Raw genomic sequence first — 21,140 nt, 5'->3', positions numbered from 1 at the left:
CATTTAAAAAAATTGGGATCAGATTCGAATTTATCTTTAATTTTTGTATGAATACAATTTTATCACTATATTTTATAATTTAATTAAAAGGTATAAATGAGAAAATTGAAATCATTCAATGATAAATGAGAAATTTGACCCATCACCTTAAATAAAATATTAAATTTGGACCTTATTCAAAAAAAAAAAAAGTTGAAAAACCTTCTGAATTAACGTGTTCATGGTTTCTTTATATATGACTTTAATTAAATACAATCCATGAAGTTTTATTAAAAAAATATATAAATAAGTTTATACACACGTCTTTCTCAAACATAAAGAAAGAAGTCTAAGCTTTTTAGAAGACCAAAAGAAGTAATTAATTACCTTTTAATAGTCAATGAATCACGTGTTTAGGGATAATTAGAAAGATTACAAGTCATGCTTACAAGTTTCCTTTCATTGATTTTTTTTTGTTTTTTATGTTTAAACTTTTTTTATAAAAAATAACAAAAAGCAAAAGGATCAATGATTCCAAGACTAAATAATTTTGTATCCCCATGCACTGTATTTGTTTACTACTTCTTCGTCTAGACGTGTTATTCATACTACTTTTCAAATCTGTCATCCTATTCCTATAAGTACAGATATTTGTCTGTGGGAAAACCGTGTTCAAGAGCAGAAGATCAGCTCCAAAGATGATGAGGAGCTGTACCAAACCCATATTTCATCTGTTCTGTGTCTTCATTTTCTTGCTAGAAGGGGTCCTGACTCAAAACACAACCACCCAAGTTAACGTAGGTGTGGTTCTTGACTTGGATTCCTTGGTTGGGAAGATTGGTTTGAGTTGCATCAACATGGCCCTCTCAGACTTTTATGACACTCATGCTCACTACAAAACCAGGATGGTCTTGAACATCAGGGACTCCAAGAAAGGCGTCGCCGCCGCAGCTGATGCCGGTGCGTTCTCTCCCTCTTCTTCTTCTTCTTCTTCTTCTTCTTCGACTCACCTTTTTATTTGAACTTATTCTGTTATTCTTGATGAAATTAAGCTACTGAGATAGCAAAATATCGATGTAGAGTAGTTTGATTTTAATTTTTTCTTCCTTTTTCTGGCTGCTCCGATCACCTTGTCAAGGTTGTGGGTGCTTATTACATTTCCCTATGAACATTATCAAATGAAGTTTTATTACACAATGTACCCATAACTTAATTTCTTTCGATTGATTTCTGAAACTATTACTAACATATAATCAGTCCATTTTGTTTCCTTTTACTTTTCTCTCTAAAACACCTGAAAAAATTAGTCCGATATCTTCTGCTTTTTGAACCAGTATGACGTTTTGATGTATATTTGGATATAGAAGTTTTTTGCTTTGCTTATGAAAGCATGCATCATTTATATATACACAAGCGATCACAGTCAGGGACTCTCTCAGGCAGAAGCCTTAGGCTCTCTCCGTCCGCCAGCAATAAACCCAAACCGACGCTAACCTAAATGATTCCGCCATTAATTTATTTCTCCTTAAATTACGTTCATGACAGCAGATGGAAAGAGATGGTTGATAATACTGACAGGGAAAAATGTTTGGTTGTAGGAGTACCCCAGACATCGATAATACTAACCTACTGTATGCACCAATGACCAATCCCTGACTTACTAGGTAAAATACTCTGACAGAAGAATTGACCTCCAACTAATTGTAATAAAAAAACAATTGACCATGATGTGATTAGAAAAGATCTTCCCTCCATGGTCATTGCTCGTTGCTCATCGCACAACTGCGTGCTAATATTTTTAATAGCTATCAATTTTCAAGTCAGACTGACATTTATTTTTTAACCGAGTCAGCAGACCAATGCCATGTTTATTTTTTAATGTTTATTCTTCCTGTAGCATGTTAAATCTTTCAGGATGAATAATTAAGTCAGAATTTTTGTCAATTCCCTTGGTGAACAGCTCTCGACTTGATGAAAAATGTACAAGTGCAAGCAATCATAGGACCGAGAAGTTCAATGCAAGCCAACTTTGTTATCAATCTCGGAAACAAATCTCAGATTCCCATCATATCGTTTTCTGCAACAAGTCCTTCTCTCACTTCCCTCCAGAGTCCATACTTTTTTCTTGCTGCACAAAGTAGCTCAAATCAAGTGAAAGCGATAAGTGCAATTGTCCAGGCTTTTGGATGGAGAGAAGCTGTACCCATCTACGTTGACAACCAGCATCGGGAGAGCCTTATACCTTACTTGACGGAGGCCTTACAGGAGATCAACACTCGCGTCCCATATCTGAGTGTCATTTCTGCGTTAGCTACGGATGACAAAATTGCTGAAGAGCTTTACAAGTTAATGACCATGCAAACAAGAGTGTTCATTGTGCACATGACAATGTCTCTTGGCAGTCGGATTTTGGCCAAAGCAAAAGAGATTGGAATGATGAGTGAAGGGTATGTTTGGATCATGACTGATGCGATGACTAATCTGTGGAGATCAATAGATGCCTCGCCCATCGATTCCATGCAGGGGGTTGTAGGTGTGAAGTCTTATGTTCCTAAACCAAAAAAGCTAGAAAATTTTACAGTTCGCTGGAGAAGGAAGTTCCAGCAAGAGAATCCGGACTCCATTAATTCTGAATTGAACATTTTGGGACTATGGGCTTATGATACAACTTTTGCTCTGGCAATGGCAATTGAGAAAGCTGGCACTGCAAACCTCCACTTCAACAAACCAGATATTTCCAGCAGTTCTGCAACGGACCTTGAAACTTTGGGAGTCTCACAAAATGGTCCACGACTCATCCAGGAATTATCAAAGTCTAAATTCAGAGGCCTTACCGGAGACTTTTATTTTGTTAATGGGCAATTACAATCATCCGTATTCCAGATAGTTAACGTAATTGGAAGTGGGGAAAGAAGGGTCGGGTTCTGGACACCCGAAAATGGACTTGTAAGACAATTGGATTTGACAAACACAAGCCCGAATACTTCTAAGCCAAAACTTGGTCCCATTATATGGCCAGGGGATACTACCTTGGTTCCCAAAGGTTGGGAGACCCCAACAAGTGGGAAGAAATTGAGAATTGGGGTTCCAGTGAAAGGTGGTTTTAGTGAATTTCTTGAGGTAGTGTGGGATCCTCTCAATCAGAAAGCAAAATCAATTAAAGGGTACTGCATTGATGTTTTCGATGCTGTAATGGAAAACATGCCTTATGCAGTTCCTTATGAGTATGTTCCATTTGCAACACCTGATGGAGAACCTGCTGGGTCTTACAATGACTTAATTGATCAAGTGTACTATGGGGTAAGTCTCCTCCTTCAATCCTTTTGTCTATTGCTATAATTCACCACTATGGTTTCATGCATAGCTTCAATTTATTTTTTTCTCTTTTGACAATTGACTGCTATGAGCAGAATTATGACGCTGTGGTAGGAGATACAACGATCGTGGCAAACAGGTCATTGTTTGTGGACTTCACATTGCCATACACAGAATCTGGTGTGTCGATGATTGTGCCAATCAGAGATAACAAGGAAAAGAATGCATGGGTTTTCTTAAAGCCTTTAACATGGGACCTCTGGGTAACGAGCGGTTGCTTCTTTGTCTTCATCGGATTTGTTGTTTGGATTCTCGAGCACAGAATAAACGAGGATTTCCGTGGACCCCCTGCACATCAAATTGGCACCAGCTTCTGGTTCTCCTTCTCAGCCATGGTGTTTGCTCATCGTAATAACCCCTTTCACCTTTTCAATTTATAAATATATTGAATTTCACTTACATATATGGCATTTCGATACAACATTTTGAACCCCATTTTTTTGTTCTTGAATCCAGGGGAGAGAGTGGTGAGCAATTTGGCAAGGTTTGTGGTAATAGTATGGTGCTTCGTCGTTCTCATTCTCATCCAAAGTTACACGGCAAGTTTGACTTCACTTTTAACAGTTGAGCAGCTCATGCCCACTGTTACTGATATCAATGAGCTCTTGAAGAATAGGGAGAGTGTTGGTTTTTTGGATGGCTCGTTCGTTGAAGGAATCTTGTTGGGGTTGAAATTTGATAAAGTCCAGCTCAAGAAATATAACTCTCCGGAAGAACTTCATGAACTTTTTACCAAAGGAAGTGCTAACGGCGGTATTTCTGCTGCTTTGGATGAAATTCCTGGTATTAAGATATTTCTTTCTAAATACTGTGGCAAATATACTACAGTACAGCCAGCGTTTAAAACCGGTGGCTTTGGATTCGTGAGTTCTCTGTCAATATCTCCCTCCCTCCCTCTCTCTTACTCTAGCTTCCACCATTCTCTATGATATGCTTAATGTTTCTTGCTGATTTTTATTTATGTTGCTTTTTGTAGGTCTTCCCTAAAGGTTCCCCTCTCGTAACAGATGTTTCAAGGGCAATCCTGAATGTTACTCAAGGTGACAGAATGGAACAAATTGAAAACTCATGGTTAAAGGAGGAAACTGTTTGTCCTGACGTCGACCCTTCTGTTTCTTCAAGCAGTCTTGGTCTTGAGAGCTTTTGGGGCCTGTTCCTCATTGCTGGGGCAGCATCCATATCAGCTCTCATCATATTTTCAGCAAGGTTCTTGTATGAACAACGACATGTCTTGTTTCAGTTCCGTTCTGAAACTTCAGCACGGAGAAGAATCCGAATTTTGTCGAGAATCTTTGACCAGAAAGACCTGAGCTCCCATACTTTTAGAAAAAGCGAAGTCAGAGATCATGCGAGCAGCACTTGCAGTGTTCACAGCATAGGTGTTGTTGGAAGCTCACAGAACACTAACTGCCCGCCGAGTCCATCAAGCTGCTCAAACCAGACAGATTCTTAACACTTTGTTTTCATTGTAGACCAAGGGAGGGTTACAGGGCATGGTGATCTAGCTCCGAGTGGATCAGTATCTCCTGAGATATTCCCATCTCCGGAAAGATCTTCACTTGAGCTTGCTAACAGAAATGACCCATGAGCTGAATTGATTCAGATATATTCCCACTCAATTGAGAACAATAGTTGAAGATGAATATTGTAAATTGATGAACTAGACTACATCCGTATTCCTGCTTCCAGGCCAATTTTCAACAGAATTTTACGGGGTTCTGCATGAAAATCCACTCCGCGCCGTAATTGTGTAGTTGATAATGCTGGCAACAAGTTACTGTCAGTTGAAAATAGCAGCACGACTTGTACGTGGAAGTTGGAAACATGATGCTGTATTCAGTTATTTTTTTATCAAGCTTTTACTTGTAACTCTTTATAACTACCAAGTAGCTAGTAGGCTGTATATATTGTTTGGATTATGAATGAAGTGGGTGCTTTTTCCTTCATTTTGCCAACACTCTGTTCGCCCCTGTTCTACTCAACCTTAAACAGAGGCTTCCTAACAGGAGCCATATTTTCATCCTCCATAATTCCTCAAATTGTTCACAATTTGAGGAAGAATTCCCTGCTTTCTGCTTTTAAAAAGTTGTAATTGCACCTGAAACCAACCTATGCTAATTAGCTGGCATCTAATATGAAAACTTTGTTTTTTTGAAGATTAAGAATCATTTCATTTCATGAAGAAAAGGGTATACCCCATTTACAGAGAAAGAGAGGTCCAGAGTTAACAAGATCGTCAGCTCTGACCTCTCCATCAGCATCCTGGATGACCAAAGCCAGTTGCTGCAACCTTTCCATTCTGTACAAAAAACCAATAATTTTTTGGTAAGTGGAGCAGGAACAACATATTCAACAGAAACCACAATATTTTCTCAAAAAAATAAAAAAAGGAAATTGCAATGTCTTTCATAATAACCCTAGGGGCATACACGAGAACTTTCCCAGTAAACTGAAATCTTACTAGAAATTTGACAAAGTATATGAGAGAGAGAAAAAAAAAAAAAGAAACAGGTTGATTGCTTCACTCCTGTTTTGAGAGAAAACTTCGAAGAAATTGTACCATATGTATATTATCTGTTCTTAATTTTAAAATTTTATAACTAAGAAAGTGATAATATCTAATTTACTTATAATATATAAAATTTATATATTAACAATGCATCAAATATTAATTTTTAAAAAAAATTTAAAGTCTAGGAGTCGGAAATATCAAGATAGTTTATAATTAACCTATAGAAAGGTCTCAAATACATCTGCATGGTTGTTTCCAAACATGTGCTTACATTTGCTCCAATATTTAACAGTTAAATATGTTGGTTGATTAGTACATCCAACTAGATAAACAAACAAGAAATTGGAAAAAAAAATAAAAAATTTGAGTCACCATCGAAAAATTTTAATTCAAGTTTCCCAAGTCAAGAAAATGTGTTTGACTACTGAGATTATTGAAGGTAAATGTCATCATCAATTACAGCTTAACTGAAGTTATATAGTAATTTTCAAAATACTAGAATTAAAATCGAGTCCCTCGTCAGAGATTGATTTAATTCCCTGTTCAATTCAAGAAGTCAAGGTGACTCCCTAATATTGGAAGGCAAGCTGTTTAGGCATGAGTTAGACTCGGGGAATAACGGAAAACAAAAAAAAAGAAAAGAAAAGGGTAACATGTTGCGTATGATTTGGTGAAGAGGATGAAAGAGATAATAGAAAATACTAGTTGAAGTTGCTTAGAGTTCTGGTTGCTCTCTTACTCTATTTTCATTGACTCATTTCTCCTCGCAAATCACATGATATAAGCCATATGATTACGGAGGAAGTGTGGGAAAGTAAAATATTATTGAGCCAGAAGGAAGGAAAAAGAAGGATATATGAGGGAGGCGTTTGGTTCCCTGGAAAAGTTTGGAGACAAAATGTTTCCTTAATTAATTAAGGATAAATGAGGTCAACGGTAGTACTTCATCTTTATTATGATAGTCTTTTCCTCTCTTTTTTTTTTCACATTTAATACTCTCATTTTTTTATGTTATAAATTTATTTTTTATAATTTTAAAAAAAATTTCATATTAAAAAACATTGAACATTAATATTATAAATATTTTTTACAAATTTTAGTATAATATATATTTGTAAAAATCAAATAGAGAAAAAAAAAGAGAAATAATATTAATTTGTGTCAACAAGGAAGTGGAGAATCTGACTGATGAAGATTTTAGCCAAAAGTATGTAGAGAATCTTTCTATTTTTAAACTTCGTGGTTAATTTAATGATCATTGTTTAATTTGCCTCAAATTATTAGTTAACAATCCAATGTTTTCCTTACAACTTCCTGGAAGAGAAGTTGCACGATGTAATGTTTTGAGCAAGTCATTGATTAATCAGATCCTGGAAAAAGACATTTGCTGCTACACAACTTATGATGTAATGTTTTGAGCAAGTCATTTATTCAAGGTATAAAGCTTGAAATTTCTACTAATGATGAATACGACTATAAGATTTAATAATATCAGAGAAAATTACTATGTCAGAATATTTGGTCTGAATACAATTCATGTAATGACAACTAATTCATCAGACCTCTTATTAAAATGTGGGTTTCTTTTTATTTTTATTTTTCCCTAATATTCTCCCAATGGCGAATAGCTAGGATATGTAATATTTGTAATTTGTTTATTGCTTCTAACAACGAAAGACTTGTAGTGGCGTGGCCCCAATTTTCCTTGCCTGCCGGCTGACAACGTAAGTGATTGGAAATTGAAGGTGGCCATCCACTGATCCCAGTCACGCAATTTTAAAATAAACGATCGACATTAAAATAAGACAAATCCTAGCTTTGGTCATCAGATCAACATGTCCCCAGTGTTCCACTCCTTTAAGTGAGGAGGAGGAGCTTCGTTTTTTCGTTTAATTATTCACTCTTCAGTCTTGGGTTGTGCTAACCAGACAGTGATGCCTGGTGTAAAATATCTTCCCGAAAATTAAAAATGAAAACTATAGAATAGCATGAAATTTCCGTGCAATGAGACTGCGAAAGTCCAAGAAGAAGGGTTAAATCCCCAAAGGGGTTCTTCCCATGCAATTCTTCGATTCTTAGTTTTCATCCATTATAAATATCAGTATCTTCTTGTCAAGGCCAGACCCTGCTCAAGAGCTTCAATTAAGATGCAGAAAGCTACGGCAGTAACCAGCCCTCTTCTCCATTTTTTCTGCCTTGTGATCATTTCGTGCAGGATTTTGCTGATGCATGTGGTTGCTGCACAAAACAGCAGTAGCATCCCAGTTAATGTGGGGGTGGTTCTTGACTTGGATACAAAGTTTGGGAAGATTGGATTGAGCTGCATCAACATGGCCCTCTCTGATTTTTACGCCACTCATGCTTCCTACAGAACCAGGCTTGTCTTGAACCCTAGGGACTCCAAGGACGTTGTTGGCGCCGCTGCTGCTGGTACGTGTTTCCTCTTCCACCTCTCTCCTCAATGACTCTCTTTTTAAAAAATAAATTTTAATATATATGGAAATATTTTAGAGATTCTACTTGTTAATTAACAAATCAAATCAGAATTATTTCTCTCTTTTTGTTTTATTTTTCTCTTTCAACTTATTTTGAATCATCAATTATAAATTTTCTATTGATATTTAATTTTCTCACATGACAAATGATAACATTATATATATTATTGTTTTTTATTTCATTTCATCTGCGTGGAAATCTTTAAACCTCTCTTTTAAAATTTTAAATGGATTAGTTTTGTTTTTTTGTTCTAAAATGAGGTATATATCAAGCTTGTTCTATTTGTTTGTTTTAGGAGACCAAACTAATAAAACTAGCATAAAGGTTGATAATAAGGCATAGAAGATTAGGAGTTAAATTTGCTCAAGCAAAGGCGCCTTGTGTTTATATGCATTAATTTTCTCTGAGAAAACTTTATCAAGGCATAGGCAATTGGTTATCAAAACCGTATAATTGATAACTGACGACCCTCTTTGCCCCTTCTCCTCCTAAAGAAAGAAAAAGAACAGTACATATATTGATAATTTTCATCATTTTTTAATTTGATATAAAGATTGTTTTGATTGTGGAGTAGCCGATAAATTAGAAAATTATGGTTGTAGACTGTAAGAGACCATACACGTTGAGTAAGCCAATCCATATAATAATTAATGCCTTCAATTATGTGACAGAAAATTTGCCTTCAATTTGTAATAATAAACATTTTTTATAAGAAAAATTTGTACTAATAAACATTTGACTATGAACTCGAGGCTAGCTGTATGAGAATATTTGACTTGAAATCCATTTAAATATTTCTACTACCATAGAGAAGTATGTGTATATTAAAAAAATAATAAGTATGAGATATATATATAGATATAGTTAAATAGATCATACATAATCTAGGATTATTCAGCTACAGAAAATATATATATATATATCTATATATTACATTTCAAAAAATATTTTTTTTCCTTTTAATCATACCTGGTCAGAAGATCGGTTCCTTCATTTTTTATCTCTATATTTCTTCCAACTTGTGTGGTAATTGCATGGTAATCTTTCCTAGCTTTTGGTTGGATGAAAGTTGCAAATTAATTTGGAACTTTCGATTTTATTTTTGTTAGAAAAAATAAATAAGAAAGATTTTATACATATATACATGGTTATCGTTTAATCTAAATTTTAATATCTTATCAGAATTGTTCATAGAATATGAAATTGAGGTTATTGAATTTATGTTATTTGTTACTATACAGATTAGTATATAGATGATCAAGATTATTAAATTTTGTTTGCTTGACAAACAGCTCTCGACTTGATAAAAAATGTACAAGTGCAAGCAATCATAGGGCCGCAAACTTCAATGCAGGCCAATTTTGTTATCAACCTTGGAAACAAATCTCAGGTTCCCATCATTTCATTTTCGGCAACAAGCCCTTCTCTTACCTCCCTTCGGAGTCCATACTTTTTTCGAGCTACACAAAATGACTCATCTCAAGTGAAAGCCATTAGTGCAATTGTTGAAGCCTTCGGATGGAGAGAAGCTGTGCCAATCTACATAGACGATGAATTTGGAGAGGGTATTATACCTTACTTGACAAACGCCTTGCAAGAGATCAATGCTCATGTCCCATACCGGAGTGTCATCCCTTCATCAGCTAGTGATGACCAAATTTCGGAAGAGCTTTACAAGCTAATGACGATGCAAACGAGAGTGTTCATTGTGCACATGCCACCATCCCTCGGCACCAGGCTTTTTGCCATAGCGAAAGAGGTTGGAATGATGAGTGAAGGCTATGCTTGGATCGTGACAGATGGAATGACTAATCTTTGGATTTTAACAGAGCCCCCAACCATCGATTCCATGCAAAGGGTTCTAGGCGTAAGGACTTACGTTCCCAGAACAAATGAGCTAGAAAAGTTTAGACTTCGATGGAAAAGGAAATTCCAGCAAGAGAATCCCACAATTATTAATGCTGAATTGAACATTTTTGGAAAGTGGGCTTATGATGCCACTTTTGCACTAGCCATGGCAATTGAGAATGTTAGCATGGGAAACTTCAGCTTCAATAAAACTAATGTCTCCAGCAGTGGAACAGATCTTGAATCTTTTGGGGTCTCAAGGAATGGTCCACACCTAATCCAAGCATTGTCAAGCACTAAAATCAGGGGTCTTACTGGAGACATTAATTTTGTTAATGGACAGCTACAATCATCAGTTTTTCAGATAGTTAACGTAAATGGAAATGGAGAGAGAAGGGTTGGGTTTTGGACACCAAAAAGTGGACTTGTAAAAGAATTGAATTCGGCAAAGAGAAGCACTAATTCTACTCATGAGCCAAATCTTGGTCCCATTATATGGCCAGGGGATACCACCTCTCCCCCTAGAGGCTGGGAGATTCCAACAAATGGGAAGAAGTTGAGGATTGGGGTTCCAGTGAAGAGTGGTTACACTCAATTTATTAATGTAACATGGGATCCTAATTCTCGTACAGCCACTTCAGTCATCGGATATTGCATAGATGTTTTTAAGGCTGTAGTGGCTACAATGCCTTATGTCGTTCTTTACGAGTTCATTCCCTTTGCAACGCCTGATGGCAAGAGCGCCGGGACTTACAATGACTTAATCTTTCAAGTGTATAATGGGGTAAAACATCTCCTTATCTTTTTGAGTTTTTTAACAGGAATTTCTTTATAATTTCTTTTTTCAATTATGAACAGACATACGATGCTGTGGTAGGAGATACAACGATTGTGGCAAACAGGTCACAGTACGTGGACTTCACATTACCATACACTGAATCGGGTGTATCAATGATTGTACCAATCAGAGATAACAGGAGGAAGAATGCATGGGTTTTCTTGAAACCTCTAACATGGGACCTCTGGGTGGCAAGTGCTTGCTTTTTCTTTTTCATCGGATTTGTTGTCTGGGTTCTAGAACACAGAATAAATGAAGATTTCATGGGACCCCCTTCGTATCAAGCCGGCACGAGCTTCTGGTTCTCCTTCTCTACTGTGGTGTTTGCACATCGTAATAATTCTTTCATCTTCGTGATTTACAAAGTTGTACTATTGACTTCAGATTGTTAACTTTCTTTGCTTCTTGGATTGTACTTGCAGGGGAGAGAGTGGTCAGTAACTTGGCTCGATTTGTGGTAATAATATGGTGTTTCGTCGTCCTCATTCTCACCCAAAGCTACACGGCTAGTTTGACTTCACTTTTAACCGTGCAACAGCTCCAGCCTACGGTAACTGACGTACAGGAACTCTTAAAGAAAGGGGAGAAGGTTGGTTTCAAGAAAGGCTCCTTCGTTGAGGGAATTTTGAAGGGGTTAACTTTTCCTGAATCCCAACTTATAGAATATGAGACCCTGGAAGAACTTCATGATCTCTTTACCAAGGGAAGTGCCAATGGTGGTATTTCTGCTACTTTGGACGAAATTCCTTATATGAAGCTCCTTTTTGCCAAATATTGCAACCAATATACCGCAGTCGAACCAAAATTTAGAACTGATGGCTTCGGTTTTGTGAGTTTTCTCTCAATCTCTTATATTCTCTCTACCCATATGCAATGTGTCTTTGTGCTGATATTGTTTTGCAATTTACAGGTCTTCCCTAGAGGTTCCCCTCTTGTAGCAGATGTTTCCAGGGCAATCCTAAATGTTACCCAGGGAGAAAAAATGAATCAAATTGAACAGGCATGGTTCAAGAAGGAAAGCAGTTGTTTTGACACCAACACTTTGGTTTCTCACAACAGTCTTGGTGTCGAGAGTTTTTGGGGCTTGTTCCTCATTGCTGGGGTCACCTCAATATCAGCTCTAATCATATTTGCAGCAATGTTCTTGTACGAGCAAAGGCATGTCTTGTTTCGTTTCTGTTCTGAAACTCCTTTCTGGAGAAGAATTCTGTTCTTGTCAAGAATCTTTGACCAGAGAGATCTCAGCTCCCATACTTTTAAAAGAAGTGAACTCGGAGACAAAAGCAGAAATGATGGTGTAAGTATAGGCGTTGCAGGAGACTCACCAAACACTAACTGCCCACAAAGTCCATCAAGCTACTCAAACCAGACAGAGCTAGGCTTGGTGTTCTTGGCAGATCAAGGAAGAGCAACTGAAAATGGTGATCTCACCCCAAGTGCTGCAGCATCTCCAGAGATATTCCCATCTTTCGGAAGACATTCTATTGAGCTTACTAACACTGCAAATAGCCCAAGAGAACAATTGGAGTAGATATTCCCCTTTACTCCATTGACAACTTCAATAATCTAGAGTCATAAATTGATGTTCATTGGTAGATAAAAGATTATAACATTTCATTATGATAAGTTTTTATAGTATTTAGTCCAATTGAACTGTACATAACTTGATGTTTTCCTAATTGCAATAGAGTATATATTGAAAATTACTGTAAATGATGAGGTTTTCTTCGACTATGACGGGGATAATGATATGCTTAACTCTTTAATATAAAAAAAGAAGAATATTTCTTATTTAAAGTAATAACACCATATGGATATTATGGATTTCAACAAAATTAATTAAAAAAGCTTATATTTCTTATTTAATTCACCTTATAAAAGTGTAAAGGTAAAAGTTCAAAAAAATTTCAAAATAATTATTTTTAAAATTATAAGTATTTTTTTTAGACTTCTCAACTTTTAAACCTTTTTTTTTAACGATGTGAAAATTATTAGTTCATTCATAATATATAGAATCTATTCACTAATTGTGGACATATTGTCCCCATTGACTACTTCCTGTCTTAATGTAAGGTTACCTTAATGAAATGATCAGCCTTAATTTTAAAAAAAAAAAAATAGTGGACATATTGTTCTTTTTCTTCTGATCTTTCCTAACAAACATTTGATACTTAACGAAATTTACCTTTGATTGAAAAAAAAATTAAAATATAGGTATCGGAAATATCAAGATAATTTATAAGTAACTCATAGAATGGTCCCAAATACATATGCATGGTAGTTGCTAAATATGCTTACATTTGCACCAATTTTTAATAGTTGAATATGTTGGCTGATTAGCACATTCAGTTGGACAAACACTCAGAAAATTGGGGAAAATTTTTTAAAAGAACTGAGTCAGCATGGAAGAATTTTAATTCAAGTTTCTCATTTTCAACTCTGGGAAAGTTTGCTTGAACTAAGATTATCAAAGATAAAGGTGTTAATCAATTACAACATGAAGTTATGTACTAATGCCAACCGATACCGTGACTTTGAATATCTCTTACTAATTTTCAAAATACTTGAATTCAAATTGAGTTCCTCATCAGCAAATTCAATTTAATTTCCTGGTCAATTCAGGAAGTCAAGCTGTTTAAGAATAGGTTGAACTTTGAATTTTTTTTTTACAAATTTTAGTATAATATATATTTGTAAAAATCAAATAGAGACAGAAAAAAAAAAGAGGAATAATATTAATTTGTGTCAACAAGGAAGTGGAGAATCTGACTGATGGAGATTTTAGCCAAAAGTAGGTAGAGAATCTTTCTATTTTAAACTTCGTGGTTAATTTAATGATCATTGTTTAATTTGCCTCAAATTATTAGTTAACAATCCAATGTTTTCCTTAGAGGAAGTTGTACGGTGTAATGTTTTGAGCAAGTCATTGATTAATCAGATCCTGGAAAAGACATTTGCTGCTACACAACTTATGATGTAATGTTTTGAGCAAGTCATTTATTCAAGGTATAAAGCTTGAAATTTCTTCTAATAATGAATACTACTATAAGATTTAATACTATCAGAGAAAATTATTATGCCAGAATATTGGTTTGAATACAATTCATGTAATCACAGCTAATTCATCAGACCTCTTATTAAAATGTGGGTTTCTTTTTATTTTTATTTTTCCCTAATATTCTCCCAATGGCGAATAGGATATGTAATATTTGTAATTTGTTTATTGCTTCTAACAACCAAAGACTTGTAGGGGCGTGGCCCCAATTTTCCTTGCGGGCCGGCTGACAAAGTAAATGATGGGAAATTGAAGGAAGCCATCCACTAATCCGAGTCACGCAATTTTCCCTTCAAACTTTGAGAGCAAGAAGGTTTGAGTTGGTCAAGGTAAACGATCGATATTAAGATAAGACAAATCCTAGCTTTGGTCATCAGATCTACATTTGTCAGTGTTCTACTCCTTTAAGTGAGGAGGAGCAGCTTAGTTTTTTCGTTTAATTATTCACTCTTCAGTCTTGGGTTGTGCTAACCAGACAGGGATGCCTGGTGTAAAATGTATCACCAAGCTAGCTAGGGTTGCCTGGTGTAAAATATCTTTCCGAAAATTAAAAATGTAAACTATAGAATAGCATGAAATTTCCGTGCAATGAGACTGCGAAAGTCAAAGAAGAAGAAGGGTTAAATCCCCGGGGGATTCTTCCCATGCAATTCTTCGATTGCGGCTCTTTGATTCTTACTTTTCATCCATTATAAATATCAGTATCTTCTTGTCCAGGCCAGACCCTGCCCAAGAGCTTCAATTAAGATGCAGAAAGCTACGGCAGTAACCAGCCCTCTTCTCCATTTTTTCTGCCTTGTGATCATTTCGTGCAGGATTTTGCTGATGCATGTGGTTGCTGCACAAAACAGCAGTAGCATCCCAGTTAATGTGGGGGTGGTTCTTGACTTGGATACAAAGTTTGGGAAGATTGGATTGAGCTGCATCAACATGGCCCTCTCTGATTTTTACGCCACTCATGCTTCCTACAGAACCAGGCTTGTCTTGAACCCCAGGGACTCCAAGGACGTTGTTGGCGCCGCTGCTGCTGGTACGTGTTTCCTCTTCCACCTCTCTCCTCATTTACTCTCTTTTTAAAAAATAAATTTTAATATATATGGAAACATTTTAGAGATTGTACTTGTTAATTAACAGGTCAAATCATAATTATTTCTCTCTTTTGGTTTTATTTTTCTCATTCAACTTATTTTGAATCATCAATCATAAATTTTCTATTAATATTTAATTTTCTCACATGACAAATGATAAAGTTATATATATTATTGTTTTATTTCATTTAATCTGCCTCAAAATCTCAAAACCTCTCTTTTAAAATTTTAAATCGTTTAGTTTTTTTTCTAAAATGAGGTATATATCAAGCTTGTTCTATTTATTTATTTTTTGGAGACCAAACTGATAAAACTAGCATAAAGGTTGATAATAACGCATAGAAGATTAGGAGTTAAATTTGCTCAAGCAAAGGCACATTGCGTTTATATGCATTAATTTTCTCTAAGAAAACTTTATCAAGGCATATGCAATTGGTTATGAAAACCGTATAATTGATAACTGACGACCCTCTTTGCCCCTTCACCTCCTAAAGAAAGAAAAAGAACAGTACATATATTGATAATTTACATCATTTTTTAATTTGATATAAAGATTGTTTTGATTGTGGAGTAGCCGATCAATTAGAAAATTATGGTTGTAGACTGTGAGAGACCATACACGTTGAGTAAGCCAATCCATATAATAATTAATGCCTTCAATTATGTGACAGAAAATTTGCCTTCAATTTGTAATAATAAACATTTTTTATAAGAAAAATTTGTACTAATAAACATTTGACTATGGACTCGAGGCTAGCTGTATCGAGAATATTTGACTTGAAATCCATTTAAATATTTCTACTACCATAGAGAAGTATGTGTATACTAAAAAAATAATAAATATGAGATATATATATAGATACAGTTAAATAGGTCATACATAAACTAGGAGTATTCAGCTACAGCAACTATATATATATATATATATATATATATATATATATATATATATATATATATATATATTACTTTTCAAAAAATATTTTTTTACCTTTTAATCAGACCTGGTCAGAAGACCGGTTCCTTCATTTTTTTTTACTCTATATTTCTTCCAAATTGTGCGGTAATTGGGTGGTAGTCTTTCCTAGCTTTTCGTTGGATGAAAGTTGCAAATTAATTCGGAACTTTTGATTTTATTTTTGTTAGAAAAAAAATAAGAAAGATTTTATGCATATATACATGATTATCGTTTAATCTAAATTTTATTATCTTATCAAAATTGTTCATAGAATATGAAAATGAGGTTATTGAATTTATATTATTTGTTACTATACAGATTAGTATAAAGATGATCAAGATTATTAAATTTTGTTTGCTTGACAAACAGCTCTTGACTTGATAAAAAATGTACAAGTGCAAGCAATCATAGGGCCGCAAACTTCAATGCAGGCCAATTTTGTTATCAACCTCGGAAACAAATCTCAGGTTCCCATCATTTCATTTTCGGCAACAAGCCCTTCTCTTACCTCCCTTCGGAGTCCATACTTTTTTCGAGCTACACAAAATGACTCATCTCAAGTGAAAGCCATTAGTGCAATTGTTGAAGCCTTCGGATGGAGAGAAGCTGTGCCAATCTACATAGACAATGAATTTGGAGAAGGTATTATACCTTACTTGACAGACGCCTTGCAAGAGATCAATGCTCGTGTCCCATACCGGAGTGTCATCCCTTCATCGGCTGGCGATGACCAAATTTCGGAAGAGCTTTACAAGCTAATGACTATGCAAACGAGAGTGTTCATTGTGCACATGCCACCATCTCTCGGCACTAGGCTTTTTACCATAGCGAAAGAGGTTGGAATGATGAGTGAAGGCTATGCTTGGATCGTGACAGATGGAATGACTAATCTTTGGAGTTTAACGGAGCCCCCAACCATCGATTCCATGCAAGGGGTTCTTGGCGTAAGGACTTACGTTCCGAAAACAAATGAGCTAGAAAATTTTAGATTTCGATGGAAAAGGAAATTCCAGCAAGACAATCCCACAATTATTAATGCTGAATTGAACATATTTGGAAAGTGGGCTTATGATGCCACTTTTGCACTAGCCATGGCAATTGAGAATGTTAGCATGGGAAACTCCAGCTTCAGTAAAACTAATGTCTCCAGCAGTGGAACAGATCTTGAATCTTTCAGGGTCTCAAGGAATGGCCCACACCTAATCCAAGCATTGTCAAGCACTAAATTCAGGGGTCTTACTGGAGACATTAATTTTGTTAATGGACAGCTACAATCATCAGTTTTTCGGATAGTTAACGTAAATGGAAATGGGGAGAGAAGGGTTGGGTTTTGGACACCAAAAAGTGGACTTGTAAAAGAATTGAATTCGGCAAAGAGAAGCACTAATTCTACTCATAAGCCAAATCTTGGTCCCATTATATGGCCAGGGGATACCACCTTTCCTCCTAGAGGCTGGGAGATTCCAACAAATGGGAAGAAATTGAGGATTGGGGTTCCAGTGAAGAGTGGTTACAGTCAATTTATTAAAGTAACATGGGATCCTAATTCTCGTACAGCTACTTCAGTCACCGGATATTGCGTAGATGTTTTTAAGGCTGTAATGGCTGCAATGCCTTATGTCTTTCCTTACGAGTTCATTCCCTTTGCAACGCTTGATGGCAAGAGCGCCGGGACTTACAATGACTTAATCTTTCAAGTGTATAATGGGGTAAAACATCTCTTTATCTTTTTGAGTTTTTTAACAAGAATTTTTTATAATTTTTTTGTCAATTATGAACAGACATACGATGCTGTGGTAGGAGATACAACGATTGTGGCAAACAGGTCACGGTACGTGGACTTCACATTACCATACACTGAATCGGGTGTATCAATGATTGTACCGATCAGAGATAACAGGAGGAAGAATGCATGGGTTTTCTTGAAACCTCTAACATGGGACCTCTGGGTGACAAGTGCTTGCTTTTTCTTTTTCATCGGATTTGTTGTCTGGGTTCTAGAACACAGAATAAATGAAGATTTCAGGGGACCCCCTTCGTATCAAGCCGGCACGAGCTTCTGGTTCTCTTTCTCTACCATGGTGTTTGCACATCGTAATAATTTTTTTATCTTCTTGATTTACAAAGTTGTACTATTGACTTCATATTGTTAACTTTCTTTGCTTCCTGGATTATACTTGCAGGGGAGAGAGTGGTCAGTAACTTGGCTCGATTCGTGGTAATAATATGGTGTTTCGTCGTCCTCATTCTCACCCAAAGCTACACAGCTAGTTTGACTTCACTTTTAACCGTGCAACAACTCTAGCCTACGGTAACTGACATACAAGAGCTCTTAAAGAAAGGGGAGAAGGTTGGTTTCAAGAAAGGCTCATTCGTTGAGGGAATCTTGAAGGGGTTAACTTTTCCTGAATCCCAACTTATAGAATATCAGACGCTGGAAGAACTTCATGATCTCTTTACCAAGGGAAGTGCCAATGGTGGTATTTCTGCTACTTTGGACGAAATTCCTTATATGAAGCTCTTTCTCGCAAAATATTGCGACCAATATACCGTAGTCGAACCAAAATTTAGAACTGATGGCTTCGGTTTTGTGAGTTTTCTCTCAATCTCTTATCTTCTCTTTACCCGTATGCAATGTTTCTTTGTGCTGATATTGTTTTGCAATTTACAGGCCTTCCCTAGAGGTTCCCCTCTTGTAGCAGATGTTTCCAGGGCAATCCTAAATGTTACTCAGGGAGAAAAAATGAATCAAATTGAAGAGGCATGGTTCAAGAAGGAAAGCAGTTGTTCTGACACCAACACTTTGGTTTCTCACAACAGTCTTGGTGTCGAGAGTTTTTGGGGCTTGTTCCTTATTGCTAGCGTCACCTCAATATCAGCTCTAATCATATTTGCAACAATGTTCTTGTACGAGCAAAGGCATGTCTTGTTTCGCTTCGGTTCTGAAACTCCTTTCTGGAAAAGAATTCTGATCCTGTCAAGAATCTTCGACCAGAAAGACCTCAGCTCCCATACTTTTAAAAGAAGTGAACTCGAAGACAAAAGCAAAAATGATAGTGTAAGTATAGGCGTTGCAGGAGACTCACCAAACACTAACTGTCCGCCAAGTCCATCAAGCTACTCAAACCGGACAGAGCCAGGCTTTGTGTTCTTGACAAATCAAGGAAGAGCAACTAAAAATGGTGATCTCACCCCAAGTGCTACAGCATCTCCGGAGATATTTCCATCCTCCGGAAGACATCCTATTGAGCTTGCTAACACTGCAAATAGCCCAAGAGAACAATTGGAGTAGATATTCCCCTTTACTCCATTGACAACTTCAGTAATCCAGAGTCATAAATTGATGTTCATTGGTAGATAAAAGATTATAACATTTCATTATGATAATTTTTTATAGTATTTAGTCCAATTGAACTGTGCATAACTTGATCTTTTCCTAATTGCAATAGAGTATATATTGAAAATTACTATAAATAATGAGGTTTTCTTCGACAATGACGGGGATAATGATAGGCTTAACTCTTTAATATAAAAAAAGAAGAATATTATTGAGCTTTGTATTTGAGAAAACTTAAAGTAATAACACCATATGGATATTATGGATTTCAATAAAATTAATTAAAAAAGTTTATATTTCTTATTTAATCCACCTTATAAAAATGTAAAGGTAAAAGCTCAAAAAAATTTCAAAATAAATATTTTTAAAATTATAAGTATTTTTTTTTAGACTTCTCAACTTTTAAACTTTTTTTTTAACGATGTGAAAATTATTAGTTCATTCATAATATATAGAATCTATTCACTAATTGTGGACATATTGTACCAGTTGACTACTTCTTGTCTTAATGTAAGGTTACCTTAACGAAATGATCAACCTTAATTTTCAAAAAAAAAAATAGTGGACATATTGTTCTTTTTCTTTTGATCTTTCCTAACAAACATTTGATATTTAATGAAATTTACCTTTGATTGAGAAAAAAAAATATAGGTATCGGAAATATCAAGATAATTTATAAGTAACTCATAGAATGGTCCCAAATACATATGCATGGTAGTTGCTAAATATGCTTACATTTGCACCAATTTTTAATAGTTGAATATGTTGGCTGATTAGTACACTCAATTAGACAAACAATCAGAAAATTGGGGAAAAACTTTTAAAAGAACTGAGTCAGCATGGAAGAATTTTAATTCAAGTTTCTCATTTTCAACTCAGGGAAAGTTTGCTTGAACTAAGATTATTAAAGATAAAGGTGTTAATCAATTACAACATGAAGTTATGTATTAATGCCAACCGATACCATGACTTTGAATTTCTCTCACTAATTTTCAAAATACTTGAATTCAAATTGAGCCCCTCATCAGCAAATTCAATTTAATTTCCTGTTCAATTCAGAAAGTCAAGCTGTTTAAGCATAGGTTGAACTCAGGGAGAAAAGGAAAAAAGAAAAGGGTAATACGGTTGTCTATGACGGTGAAGAGGATGGAAGTGAACATATAAAATCCAAGTTGAAGTTGTTTAGAATTCTGGTTGCTCTCTTGCTCTATTTTCGTTGACTCATTCTTCTTCTTCAGAAATCACATAACATGAACCATCTGATCACGAAGGAAGTGCAGGAAATTAAAATATTATTGCATTCAGAGCTATATATATGTGGGAGGCATTTGGTTTCCTGGAAAAGGTTGGAGACAAGATGTTTCCTTAATTAACAAAAAATGGTCAAAGCTTTTGCAATAGTTACTACTTCATCCTTCTTATCATACTCACTTTCACCCAATTTTTTATCTAACTTTTTATTAATTTGTGTTAATGAAGAAGCAGAGAATTTGGTTGATGAGGATTTCAGTAAAAAGTAAGTAGAGAATCTTTCTATTTTAAACTGAGATATATACTCTAATTCATGATTAATTTAATGACTCTAGTTTTGGCTTTCGTTATCAATTAACAGTCCGAGTTTTCCCTACAGCTTCCTGGAAAAGAAGCTGCATGA

General features: G+C 35.6%; 3 protein-coding genes across 3 annotated transcripts; all 3 read left to right on the top strand.

The window, feature by feature from the left end:
* The first annotated feature begins 626 nt into the window (after positions 1-626).
* LOC18587655 (glutamate receptor 2.7-like) lies at positions 627-5,179 on the top strand. The gene is made up of 5 exons (XM_018127060.2): positions 627-939; positions 1,940-3,279; positions 3,390-3,702; positions 3,811-4,217; positions 4,331-5,179. Exons 1-5 carry the CDS (start codon positions 678-680, stop codon positions 4,805-4,807), a joined length of 2,799 nt encoding a protein of 932 aa, XP_017982549.2. The 5' UTR covers positions 627-677; the 3' UTR covers positions 4,808-5,179.
* Positions 5,180-8,058: 2,879 nt separating this feature from the next.
* Positions 8,059-12,638, top strand: LOC18507124 (glutamate receptor 2.7-like). Its single transcript, XM_018126761.2, has 5 exons — positions 8,059-8,296; positions 9,655-10,994; positions 11,069-11,381; positions 11,471-11,877; positions 11,959-12,638. The coding sequence occupies exons 1-5, from the start codon at positions 8,092-8,094 to the stop codon at positions 12,577-12,579; spliced, it is 2,886 nt and encodes a 961-aa protein (XP_017982250.2). The 5' UTR covers positions 8,059-8,091; the 3' UTR covers positions 12,580-12,638.
* A 2,202-nt stretch (positions 12,639-14,840) lies between these two features.
* Positions 14,841-19,576, top strand: LOC18587654 (glutamate receptor 2.2-like). The gene is made up of 5 exons (XM_018126760.2): positions 14,841-15,133; positions 16,519-17,858; positions 17,931-18,243; positions 18,333-18,739; positions 18,821-19,576. The coding sequence occupies exons 1-4, from the start codon at positions 14,851-14,853 to the stop codon at positions 18,452-18,454; spliced, it is 2,058 nt and encodes a 685-aa protein (XP_017982249.2). The 5' UTR covers positions 14,841-14,850; the 3' UTR covers positions 18,455-18,739; positions 18,821-19,576.
* Positions 19,577-21,140: the final 1,564 nt, after the last annotated feature.

The sequence above is a fragment of the Theobroma cacao genome, chromosome 9, assembly GCF_053813885.1.
Source record: "Theobroma cacao isolate CCN51 chromosome 9, ASM5381388v1, whole genome shotgun sequence".
In the NCBI taxonomy this organism is placed as follows: domain Eukaryota; kingdom Viridiplantae; phylum Streptophyta; class Magnoliopsida; order Malvales; family Malvaceae; genus Theobroma; species Theobroma cacao.
This window is presented reverse-complemented; position numbering and strand designations above follow the sequence as displayed.

Bases quoted from the DNA above. Each gene is read 5' to 3' on its own strand.
- LOC18587655 (XM_018127060.2), top strand. From the start codon at position 678: ATGATGAGGAGCTGTACCAAACCCATATTTCATCTGTTCTGTGTCTTC. The intron at 940-1,939 runs GTGCGTTCTCTC...CTTGGTGAACAG, and splicing joins CGCCGCCGCAGCTGATGCCG to CTCTCGACTTGATGAAAAAT. The intron at 3,703-3,810 runs GTAATAACCCCT...TCTTGAATCCAG, and splicing joins AGCCATGGTGTTTGCTCATC to GGGAGAGAGTGGTGAGCAAT.
- LOC18507124 (XM_018126761.2), top strand. From the start codon at position 8,092: ATGCATGTGGTTGCTGCACAAAACAGCAGTAGCATCCCAGTTAATGTG. The intron at 10,995-11,068 runs GTAAAACATCTC...AATTATGAACAG, and splicing joins TCTTTCAAGTGTATAATGGG to ACATACGATGCTGTGGTAGG. The intron at 11,878-11,958 runs GTGAGTTTTCTC...TGCAATTTACAG, and splicing joins GAACTGATGGCTTCGGTTTT to GTCTTCCCTAGAGGTTCCCC.
- LOC18587654 (XM_018126760.2), top strand. From the start codon at position 14,851: ATGCAGAAAGCTACGGCAGTAACCAGCCCTCTTCTCCATTTTTTCTGC. The intron at 15,134-16,518 runs GTACGTGTTTCC...CTTGACAAACAG, and splicing joins TGTTGGCGCCGCTGCTGCTG to CTCTTGACTTGATAAAAAAT. The intron at 17,859-17,930 runs GTAAAACATCTC...AATTATGAACAG, and splicing joins TCTTTCAAGTGTATAATGGG to ACATACGATGCTGTGGTAGG.